Genomic DNA, 12,808 nt, shown 5'->3' with positions numbered 1-12,808 from the left:
ATAGTCTGAACCGACCAATCACAAGGAAGGAGACTGAAATAGCAATCAAAAGCATCCCAAAGAATAAAACCCCAGGGCCAGATAACTTTCCTGGGGAATTCTACCAAACATTCACAGGGGATTTAATATCTATACTTTTCAAGCTTTTCCAAAAAATATGGGAGGATGGAACACTTCCTAACACATTCTACGAGGCCAACATCACTCTGATACCAAAGCCTGACAAGGACAGCACAAAAAAGGAGAACTACAGACCAATATCGCTGATGAACATAGATGAAAAAATTCTCAACAAAATTTTGGCAACCCAAATTCAGCAATACATCAAAAGGATCATAATCATGACCAAGTGGGATTCATACCAGGGACACAAAGATGGTTCATCATCCGCAAATCAATCAACGCGATACACCACATCAACAAACTGAGGAATAAAAACCACATGATCATCTCAATAGATGCAGAGAAAGCATTCGACAAGATCCAACAGCCATTTATGATAAAAACTCTGAACAAAATGGGGATAGAAGGAAATTACCTCAACATAATAAGGGTCAGATATGACAAACCCACAGCCAACATCATACTCAATGGGCAAAATCTGAGCACCATGCCCTTGAGAACAGGAACGAGACAAGGATGCACACTCTCACCACTCTTATTCAACATAGTACTGGAGGTTTTGGCCAGAGCATTCAGGCAAGGGAAAGGAATAAAAGGAATCCAAATAGGGAGTGAAGAAGTGAAACTCTGGCTGTTTGAAGACAACATGATCTTATACATAGAAAACCCCAAAAAATCCACTGGAAAACTAATAGAAATAATTAACAACTACAGTAAAGTTGGAGGGTACAGAGTCAACTTACAAAAATCAGTTGCTTTTCTATACTCCACTAAAGAACTTACAGAAAGAGAACTCAAAAATATAATTCCATTTGCACTCGCAACTAAAAAAATAAAGTACCTAGGAATAAATTTAACCAAGAGGTGAAGAACTTATACAAAGAAAACTATAAGATATTACTGAGAGAAATTGATAATGACTTAAAGAGATGGAAAGAGATTCCTTGCTCATGGATTGGAAGAATAAACATAGTTAAAATATCCATACTACCGAAAGCAATCTACAGATTCAATGCAATCTCATTCAGAATCCCAATGACATTCTTCAGGGAAATAGAGCAAAGAATACTAAAATTTATATGAGGCAATCAAAGACCCTGAATTGCTAAGGAATCCTAAGAAAAAAGAACAAAGCTGGAGGTATCACAATCCCTGACTTCAAAATGTACCACAAAGCCATAGTGATGAAAATGGCATGGTACTGGTACAAAAAGAAGCACACAGATCAATGGAACAGAACTGAGAGCCCAGAAATAAAACCACACATCTACGGTCAGCTAATCTTGACAAAGGTCCCAAGAACATACAATGGAGAAAAGATAGTCTCTTCAATAAATAGTGTTGGGTAAACTGGACAGCCACAAGCAACAGAATGAAAGTAGACCACTATCTCACATCATACACAAAAATAAACTCAAAATGGATCAAAGACTTGAAGATACGTCCTGAAACTATAAAACTCCTGGAAGATAATATTGGTAGTACACTCTTTGACATCAAACTAAAAAGGATCTTTTCAAATACCATGTCCTCTCAGACAAGGGAAAGGAAAACAAAAGAAAAAATAAACAAGTGGGAATTCATCAGACTAAAGAGCTTCTGCAATGCAAAAGAAAGTAGGATCTAAACAAAGAGACAAGCCACCAATTGGGAGAAAATATTTTGCAAATCATATATCTGACAAGGGGTTAATCTCCATAATATATAAGGAACTCACACAAATGAACAATAAAAAAGCAAACAACCTGATCAAAAAGTGAGCAGAGGAGATAAACAGACATTTTTCCAAAGAAGATATACAGATGGCCAATAAGCACATGAAAAGATGTTCAACATCACTAGTCATCAGGGAAATGCAAATCAAAACTACACTAAGATACAAACTTATGCCTGCTAAAATGGCTATAATCACTAAGACTAAAAATAACAAATGGTGGAGAGGGTGTGGAGAAAAGGGAACCCTCACACGCTGCTGGTGGGAATGCAAACTGGTGCAACCACTATGGAAAACAGTACGGAGATTCCTCAAAAAACTAAAAATAGACCTACCATATGACCCAGCTACCCCACTACTGGGTATCTACCCAAATAATTTGAAATCAACAATCCAAAGTAACATATGCACCCCTATGTTAATTGCAGCACTATTCACAATAGCCGAGACATGGAAGCAACCCAAGGGCCCATTGACCGATGACTGGATAAAGAAGATGTGGGATAGATATATATATACACACAATGGAATACTACTCAGCCAGAAAAAAAGACAAATTCATCCCATTTGCAACAACATGGAAGGACCTAGAGGGAATTATGCTAAGTGAAATAAGCCAGTCTGAGAAAGACAAACACCAGATGACTTCACTCATATGTGGAATATAAATAAGCACTGGGACAAAGAAAACAGTTCAGTGGTTACTAGGGGAAAGGGGGTGGGGGAAGCACTGGTGGTGAAGGGGAGCACTTATGTGGTGACAGTCAAGAAATAATGTACAACAAATCTCACATTGATGTAAACTATTATGAACTCAATAAAAAAAAAACCTTTCTTATGGTAAAAAACAAAAAGAGGTTAGATAATCTACAAACTAGATTATCAACTATCAAATACTTAAGATCATAATTCCCATTGAAGAAAATATACTTACAGAAACTAAGTTCATTGACTCAGGTAAAATCTTTACCTCTTAATTGATTTTCATATAAATAATTTTTACAATTTATAGAGAAAAATTGTTAAAAGGCACAATAATGTCTCCATTAAGAAAAAAAATTTCTTTTTAAATTTTTTTAAGCATCAGCATACTAGCCTTGATAGTTTCTTCAGATACTTGGTTCTGTAATGCTTTCAAAGCTTCATCTTTCTTCATATTTTCCTTTTCCATTTGCTGAAAAATAGAGATTGGTAGCAAAAATATAAGTGTGTGTGTAAATATTTTAGTATTAGTAACAGGCTGTTAAACAATTGATTTGATTAGAATTAAAGGTATGTTACAGAAACACAAACTTAAAATATTAGTCAGCTTTTGAATGGAACTTCTATAAAGATAATTTTACCCCTTTGCTTTCCGTCAAGAGTCTGTCTAGTGATTCAAGATGATGTTGTTTACATATTATATCTTGCTGCAACATAGACATTGTCTTTTCTTGTTCTTTAAATTGTTGGTCTTTTTTCTCTAGTTGACATTCAAGCTAAACACAAAAAGAGGATCTACTCATTTTCGTATTTTAAAAAATTTTTGAAACACTTTAAATATACAGAAAAGAATATAATACTGTTAAATTACCACTGAAATTACATAGAATTTTGCATTTTACCAAATTTCCTTCAGTGTCCCTCCTTTTAGAGAAGAAATGAAATCACACGCCCATGTTTCATCCTTTCATCCTTTCATCCTCATCAATACTATGCTGAAATTGGTCTGTATTATTCTCTGGTGTGTTTCACTCTCATACATGTTTTTTGTGCTTTTTCTACATATGCAGATCCACAAACAACATGTAACACAGTTTTCTGTTTCGAAATTTTACACAGACGATATCAACACTTCAACAAATTTCAGCAACTTGTTTTTTTCACTTAATATTGTTTTAGATATCTACCCATGGATATTTATCCATGTATCCATATGTGGATCTAATTCTTTTATTTTTAAGACAATACAGTATTCCATTGTAACAACAAACTACAGGCTGTCTACTCTTCTACTCGGGAACTCTTTTGTGTTTTTTCACTGTTACAACAATGGTGCAATAACATCCTTTGCACATGTCTCTTTATGTACATGTATTAGAGTTTCTTTAGAACAGATCTAGAAGTAGACTTGGTTGTAGGATAAGCATATTTCCAACTTTATTAGGTATTTCTCTTCAAAGAGCATCAAAATTTGTACTTTCATTAGACATGTATAAGATTCTCATTCCTCACAACTTCACCAATAACTGCTGTTATCAAACTTTCAAAAAACTTTTGTGAAGACAAAATATGAAATTACTGATGTGTATATGTATATATGTGCACACTATATACACGTGTACAAAACTTATACATGCGATATACATCACACACACATACTTATAATAAAAATAAGCAAGTTATCTAGAAAATTTTAAAACTGAGGAACTCTGTAATAAAAACACTCAAATGAAAATACTCAAATAAAACACATCAGAAATTAGAGGAACAGAAAGAAAAAAGATTGAAGAAATGTGAACAGAGACAAAGGAATCTGTTGGACACCATCAAGGTGACCAACATGCACATTATGGGAGTCCCAGAAGGAAAGGAGAGAGAAGAGGTAAAGAAAGAATATCTGAAGAAGTAATGATTGAAAATGTCCCAAAATTGATGAAAGACATGAATATAAACATCCAAGAATCTCAACAAACTTCAAGTAAGAAGAAATCAGAGACCCACACCAAGACACATTATAATCAGACTTTCAAAAGGCAAAGAGACAATCTTGAAAGCTACAAGGGATAAGTGAATCATCACATAGAAGGGATCCTCAGTAAAATTACAAGCAGATTTCTCATTAGAAACTTTGGAGGCCATACGACGGTGGGCTGACATAGTCAAAAGAAAAAAACTGTCTACCAAAAATCCTATATCTGGCAAGACTGTCTTTCAAAAGGGAGGAAGAAATTAAGACACTCCCAGATAAATAAAAGCTGAAAGTTTGTGACCACCAGACATGCCCTGCCATGATAAAATGGTTAAGATGATAAATTTTATGTTAGGTATATTTTACCACAATAAAAAAAAGTTAAAAAAAAAGAATGTTAAATAACTTTAGGATTTTTTCCTAAAACATGAGTATATTGAAATAAATTTCATGACCAAACAAGATTAAATGATGTTATAACCATAGATTTTCATAGAAGCTGACGTCGATTATCAGGGAGGCCCTCTGACAGACCTATCATGTCAATTCCCTGCAGTTCACTATCTGAAATAGCAAAGATAATATCTTCCTAAAATTTCTGCCACTCTCAGACTAAACCTTCAAGAATTTATCAGGGATAAAGTCCTCATTTGAAAAATATTTTTTAACTTCTGAATCAGTAGTTCTACTTTTGAGAATCTATTATAACATTCTACAATATGGAAAAAAAAATAGCTTTATAATGAAGTTTACTGAAAATTAATTATAATTCTGAAAAACAGGAAATAACTCAAATACAAACCAGTCTGTGAAACGAAGCTATTAAAAAGTATGTTTACTTTATGTTTGTGTGTTTTTGTATACATATATTTCATACACGTAAGTATGCCAAAATGCAGAGAAACTGGTCTGGAAGGTATAAACTAAGATTGTAACAATGATTCCAGGGTGTAGGCTTTTTAAAAATTAGTTTATACTCATTTTTTGGTGTATGGTTCTGAGTTTTTTTAACACACACATAGATTCATGAAACTCCCACCACAATCAGGATACAGAAGGTCGCTTCACCCTCAAAATTCCTCATGTTAATCCTCTATAGTCAAATTCCCCACCCTCTCCAACACCAACACCAAGGAACTGCTCTCCATCCTATAGATTTTGACTTTTTTGAGAATGTCATAGAAATAGAATTATATAGTATACAACACTTTGAAATTGGCTTTCCTTTTGGCATAATGCCTTGGAGATTCACGTACATTTTTCCTTGTTATTACTGAGCAGTAGTCCATTGTATTTCAGGTACCATAGTTTATACATTCACCCTTTGAAAGACACTAGGTTGTTTCCAGTTTTTGGTGATTACAAACAATGCCACTATAAAGGTTTCAGTGTAAACATAAGTTTTCATTTGTCTAGGATAAATATCAAGGATTTCTGGGTCATGTGTTACGTGTATATTTAACTTTATAAGAAAACGTCAAATTGCTTAGCACAGGAGTTACACCATTTTGCATTCCCACCAACAAAATTTGAGAATTTCCTATCTTAGAGGGAAAGAGTTAAATGTTCCATCATTCAGGTATTATCTATAGGGCTTTTTTGGGGAGACATCCTTTACAAAGTTAATGAAGTTTCCTTGCATTCCTAGTTGGCTAAGAGTTTTTATCATGAGACAACACTGAATTTTGTCAAATGCTTTTTCTGCATCTATTGATATGATCATGTAGGTCTTTTTGGTCTAATAATATGGTAAATTTCATTGATTTTTTCTGAATGTTGAATCAGCCTTCTATTCCCAGGAATTTGCCCTCTTGTTTATGTTTCCTTATGTGTTATGTGTGTGTACTTGTTGCTGGATTTGATTTGCTAACATTTCATTGATTATTTTTGCTTCAATGTTCAAGACGTGTATTATTTTGTGTTTCTTTTGATACTATGTCTCATTTTGGTATCAGAGAAATGCTAGCCTCATCAGTGAGTTGGGAAGTGATCCCTTCTCTTCTGTGTTCTGGAAGAGATTGTGTAGAACTGTTATTAGTTCTTTAGATGTTTGTAAGAATTAATCACTGAAACCATCTGGGCTTGAAATTTCCTTTTTTGGAAAGTTTTTAAACTACAAATCCAACTTCTTTAATATATACAGAACCATTCAGGCTATTTCTTCTTGAGTATTACTAGTTTGTGTCTTTTGAGGAATCGGTTTATTTCATATGTTGGCAAATTAAATGTGCACAGAATTATTTGTAGTATTCCTTAACCTTTACTCTCTGTGAGGTATGTAGTGATAGACCCTTATTCACTCCTGATATAGGTAATTTGTGTTTTCTCTTTTTTTTTCTTGGTCAGACTGGCTAGAGGTTTATAAATTTTGTTGGTCTTTTCAAAGAACCAGTTTTGGGTTTCGCTGATTTTTCTCTACTAATATTCTCTTTTCAAATTTCGATTCTTTCCAATTGTGCTTTTTATTATTTCCATCTTTCTGTTTTTGGGGGGTTGATTTTGTTCTTCTTTTGCTAGATTCTTAAGATGGAAGTTTAGATTATTGATTTTTCTTTATTTTCTTCTAATATATGCATTTAATACTCTAAATCTCCAAGAACTGCTCAAGCTAAATTCCACAAATTTTGATATGTCATGATTTCCATTTACATTCAGTTTAAAGTGTTTTTAATTTCCCTTGAGGCTTATTCTTTGACCCACGGATTATTTAGAAGTGTGTTTGTTTAACTTACAAATATTTGAGGATTTTCCAGATATCTTTCTGTTAATGGTATATAGATTAATTCCATCAAGGTCAGAAAACATCCTATATATGGTTTCAATTCTTTTAAATTTGATAAGGTCTATTTTATGAGCTAAGGTATGCTATATCTTGGTCAATGTTCCAGATGCACTGGAGAAGAATGTGTATTCTGTTTTGTGGTAGAATATTCCATAAATGTCAATTAGGTTAAGCTGGTTGACTGTGTTGTTCAGCTGAGTTCTATACCCTTGTTGATCTGTCTACTTATTCTAGCAGTTACAGAAAAGAGTAGTGTTGATGTCTCCAACTAAAATCTAAATCATCTAAAAAAATATAGACAGACAGATGGATAGATACAGTTCTTCTGTCTTCTAATCTTCATGGTTTTTGATGAGAAATTTGCAGTAATTTTAATCTCTGTTCCCCTACATATAATGTGTTATCTCTGGCTGATTTCAAGATTCTTTGTTTTGGTTTTCAGCAAGCATTGTGATGTGTCTAGTAGTGGTTTTCTTTGATTTTATCCTCTTTGAGCTTGTTGAATTTGTAAATTTATTTCCTTCACTAAATTTGCCAAGTACTCAGTCATTATTAATCTCATTCTCCTGTTCTCTAGGGCTCTCATGACATGCATGTTAGACCTTCTGATACTGTCCCACAGGTTCCTGAGGCTCTGTTCATTTTTTTCCAAATCTTTTTTTCTCTCTGTTGCTCAGACCAAATAACATCTATTGGTCTGTATTTCAAGCTCGTATTTTTTTCCTCTTGTTAGCTCCATTCTGCTATTAAGCCCATCCAAATTATCTATGTTTTATTTAGTTTTATGTTGTGGTCTCGTATCTTCTTTACTTTTGTTTTTACTCTTTACTTTTAACTTGAGGTTAATAGTGCTTCTACATTCAACCAATCTTCAAGCAACTGATGTCTCTAGAGGAAAAGAGTCTACAGAATCACTGTCAGTGATTACAGAATCACTCTGATAACATCAAAAAATGATTAAAACTGAAATGGCAGGAGTACTATATAAGAAAATATTGTAAAATGATCCATGAGTAATGGGATTCTAATTATAGTACTTGCCACTGACTTTTCTATAGATTTGTTTCTTCATTTATTAAAAAAAAGAAAGCTGGGCTACTAATGTTTAAGGTTCTTTTCAGCATTCACATTCTAAATAAACATTATTTCTACTTGTTAAAACATGATTAATATCTTACTCTTTCAATCTGTTTTTCCATTTCTTTATGCTGTTCCAGATGAATTTTCTTTGCCTTTTCAAAAGCTAAGCAAATTTTCTCATGCTCTGTATTGATATTGGTTTCTAGACTTCTTATCTTTTCATTCTTTTCCTAAAAACACAAAAACACTTTAAAAGAATATAATTGAGAACTAGTTTTACACAAAAGAACATTAGTAAAGCATTAAATGTGTCACATACTCTTTAAAGAATCACAGTAGTTAATATGTCAAATTCCAAAAATATTTGAATACTTATAAAAAAGACAAAATAGTTATTTTAGAAATTGTATCAAAATGAGAAGATTAAACTATTTTAAATTACTTAGAAGCATAGCTACTACCTTCAATTTTATTAGGATAAAAGAAAGCTTAGATAACTTGCCATATAAGCCTATTAACTGAAAAATACAGAAACAAAAAATGAATAATCAGAAGAGTTCAGTAGAATTGATACTTTCCAATTTGGTACATTTTACAATAATGATACTAAAACAAACATGTTGTCACAAATTAAGTGCCTTAAAGTCAGTGAATCTGTAGCAAAAAAGGGTAATTTTTACCATAAGCTCCTGTTCTAGTTCTGCGTTTTTTGCAGCAATAGAGGAATAAGCAACTATTTTTTCTTCCAGCTGTTTCTCTAGAGTGAAAAGTTGAGAACATTTCTTTGTCATCTGAAAAAACATTGAAATAAATAAAAAATTATTTTTTAAAAATTGCTTTTAAAAATAAGCGACAATTAAGAAGAAAAATAGTGAAGGGAAAACCAGAGATACGACATAGCTTGTTCCATCTATGTAATACATAAATAACTTAATTCAGACTCCTACGTCCAAATAGGATTGCACCCTAACCCATTTCTTAAAAGTAGCTTTAAGAAATTAGCTTTTGAAATTAGTATAACAAAATGTTAACAATAGTAATTTCTGGTGATAGAATTATCAATGATTTATTTTCTTCTTTGTCCCTTTCTGTATTTTCAACAAGACTGTGCTAATTTTGTAGTTAAAAAAACTTATTAATCTCAATACTTGACAATTTCTAAGTAAGCTGATCACTATAATTACAGACTGACTAAATCTCCTTTTCCATTACTTATGTAAGTTCCTATGCTACAGGTCTTTAGCTTAGTCCTGGCTACAGACTTTAAGAAACCAGACATTTAAAAAGTACCCCCAACAGACGGCTGCAGCCTCTGGTTGAAGGCTGAGTATAACACATACACATGTGGTCCTGATCTACAATTATCTAAAAGGCATCCTTGTTGTGTCCTCAGTGGAAATGAAGACCACATTTCACAAAAACACACATTATCCCCTTTTCAGAATGTAATCCATAGCATATCTGCATCAGATACACATGTAGTTGTTTAAAAACGCAGATTCCTGAACAATACTCCATATCTACTGAACCAGAATCATTGGAGTAGGACCCAGAAACTAGCATGTTTTAACAGGCTTCCCATGTGGTTTTGCTGTTTGCTAAAATTTGAAATCCTCTATTACCACTCCTTTCCCCCTAATAACATAATCCAAATGCTTTACTTGTAAATGTGTATTAGCCATATTAACTTATACTTGAAAGAAACAATAGAGTATGATATAATATAAGTTCCACCAAATTTGAGACCTTTTAGTCACTAGGGAGTATTTTCCTTCTTTTAACATAGGCTAAAACCCAAAGGTTCCAAATACAATTGTAAAAGAATTTATAATTTATGTGGTATCATTAACTTTTTAAAAAATGTATAAACCTGGACTTACACAATTTTTACAATACACTAAAACAATACCTTTTTTCTTGTCTCAAAATTTAGTACATATAAACAGCTAATTCAAGCTTACTTCACTTTCAAGTTTGCTAGAGTTTGAAGCTTTCTCTAGCAGCTCCTCTTGAATCAGCTGAAACTGACTAGTTCTGTGGGCCATGTTAACCTTCAAATCAGAATTCTCAGCTTCTATTTGCATCAGCTTAGCACGCAGTTCTTCTATTCCAGAAGCAAGTCTTTGCCTTTCTCTTTCGTATTGCTTGTTCACAGCATGTTGATTTTGATCTTTTATACTCTCTGCTAATAAACATAAAAGAAAAATTGTTTTGTATAAACTTAAGAAGAAAAATCTATTTCAATGTTGGAAGATTTAACCATAAATGAAATTTAGTTTCTGATCTAAAGAATATTAAAGGAAATGGAGAATAAGACATACATTAAGGAAAATATAATGAAGGAAAATGGTAAGTCAGGCATTTTCTATTACTAACTACATAACAAAGTGGGAATACGTTCTTCTAAATCACTCACTTTTAAATTCTATTCCTTCATACCACAAAAATTATTCCTTTGTACTAGAAAGAGTCCTTTTCCACCTTTAAAAATCTCATTTTGGAGGGGCTGGCCCCGTGGCCGAGTGGTTGGGTTCGCGCGCTCCGCTGCAGGCAGCCCAGTGTTTCGTTGGTTCGAATCCTGGGCGCGGACATGGCACTGCTCGTCGGACCACGCTGGGGCAGCGTCCCACATGCCACAACTAGAAAAACCCACAACGAAGAATACACAACTATGTACCGGGGGGCTTTGGGGAGAAAAAGGAAATAATAAAATCTTTAAAAAAAAAAAATCTCATTTTGGGGATAGAAATCATTGTAAAAAAAAATGCTGCTAAAGAAAAAAAAAGTTGTCTTTCCTTAAACTGAAGTTAACCATAAAATTTATTTGGAAAGCTTGAGATCATTAAGAATATTTTGATATATTTTATATAGATGCAGGGTCAAAAGCTGAAAACAGTGAATCCTTCCTAGTCTAAACTAGCTGATGAGGATTCAGTGATGCTTTTTAAAACCACTCAGGGTTATCGGAGGTAGTTGTTTGAATACACATTTCTCCACTATAAACGTACACACCGACGCCACCCCAAGGTAACCGAGTTTTCAGGAGTGCTTTAAAAAGGCCCAATGTAGATGACTGCATGAGAACACACACAGATGTGGAAATAGAGATATACTGTGCCCGCAAGGGTTTCAAAAAGAGCCATTTCCCATCAATATTCATCTCTCTAATATTTCACTTTCAAGGCTATCTATCTATCATTGGCTCGGTTCTTCACTGATGTCAGAGAACCTAGGACACACAGTTGTTCCTCGGTATCCATGGAGGACTGGTTCCAGGACTGTACCCGACCCCATACCAAAATCCTCAGATGCTCAAGTCCCTTATATAAAATGGCGTAGTATTCGCATATAACCTATGCACATCCTCCCATATACTTTAAATCATCTATAGATTACTTATAATACCTAATATAATGTAAACATTACGTAATTACACTTTATTGACATACTGTATTGATATTGTATTGTATTCTACTGTACCGATGTTTGTAAATCATATATCTGATAAGGGATTAATATCCAAAATATATAAAGAACTCATACATCTCAACAACAACAAAACTAGCAACCCAATTAAAAAGTGGGCAAAAGATCTAAACAGAGATTTCTCCAAAGAAGATATACAGATAGCCAACAGGCACATGAAAAGATGTTCAACATCATTAACTATCAGGGAAATGCAAATCAAAACTACAATGAGATATCACCTCCCCACTCCCATCAGAATGGCTATAATTAACAAGACAGGAAACAAGAAGCATTGGAGAGGATGTGGAGAGAAGAAAAGCCTCATACACTGCTGGTGGGAGTGCACACTGGTGCAGACACTATGGTCAAAAGTATGGAGATTCCTCAAAAAATTAAGAATAGAACTACCATATGACCCAGCCATTCCACTGCTGGGTACTATCCAAAGAACATGAAATCATGAATGCATTGATGAAAGAAATTGAAGACACAAATAAGTGGTAAGATAGCTCGTGCTCATGGATTGGAAGAATTAATATTGTGAAAATATCCAAACAAACACATAGCAATAGAGATTGGATTGGTGGTTACCATAGGGGAATGGGGGGAGGGCAAAAGGGGTGATTAGGCTCACATGTGAGGAGATGGACTATAATTAGTTTTTGAGGGGTGAACATGATGTAATCTACACAGAATGAGAAATGTATTACGAGTACATCTGAAAGCTATATATTGTTATAATCCAATGTTACTGCAATTAAACATAAATTTTAAAAAAAATCTCCATACTACTCAAAGTGATCTACAGATTCAATTCAACCTCTATCAAAATTCCAAAGGCATTTTTCACAGAAACAGAACAAACAATCCTAAAATTTTTATGACACAGAAGACTCCAAATAGCCAAAGGAATCTTTAGAAAGAACAACACAGTTGGGGACATTGTGTTTCCTGATTTCAAATTATATTA

At 33.6% G+C, this 12,808-nt stretch overlaps 1 protein-coding gene across 5 annotated transcripts in view; it reads right to left on the bottom strand.

The window, feature by feature from the left end:
• CCDC18 (coiled-coil domain containing 18) overlaps window positions 1-12,808 on the bottom strand; it is a 100,514-nt gene that overhangs the window by 53,308 nt on the left and 34,398 nt on the right. For all 5 annotated transcript variants that reach the window (XM_046645104.1, XM_046645103.1, XM_046645101.1 and 2 more), the window contains exons 13-17: window positions 10,332-10,555; window positions 9,051-9,161; window positions 8,469-8,600; window positions 3,181-3,315; window positions 2,934-3,011 (exon numbers count right to left, since the gene is read on the bottom strand). In XM_046645104.1, the coding sequence (XP_046501060.1) occupies window positions 2,934-3,011; window positions 3,181-3,315; window positions 8,469-8,600; window positions 9,051-9,161; window positions 10,332-10,555 (680 nt within the window). The remainder of the gene's footprint in view (window positions 1-2,933; window positions 3,012-3,180; window positions 3,316-8,468; window positions 8,601-9,050; window positions 9,162-10,331; window positions 10,556-12,808) is intronic.

The sequence above is a fragment of the Equus quagga genome, chromosome 18, assembly GCF_021613505.1.
Source record: "Equus quagga isolate Etosha38 chromosome 18, UCLA_HA_Equagga_1.0, whole genome shotgun sequence".
NCBI lineage: Eukaryota > Metazoa > Chordata > Mammalia > Perissodactyla > Equidae > Equus > Equus quagga.
Note: the sequence above shows the minus strand (reverse complement) of the source record. Positions and strands in the feature narration are given on the sequence as shown.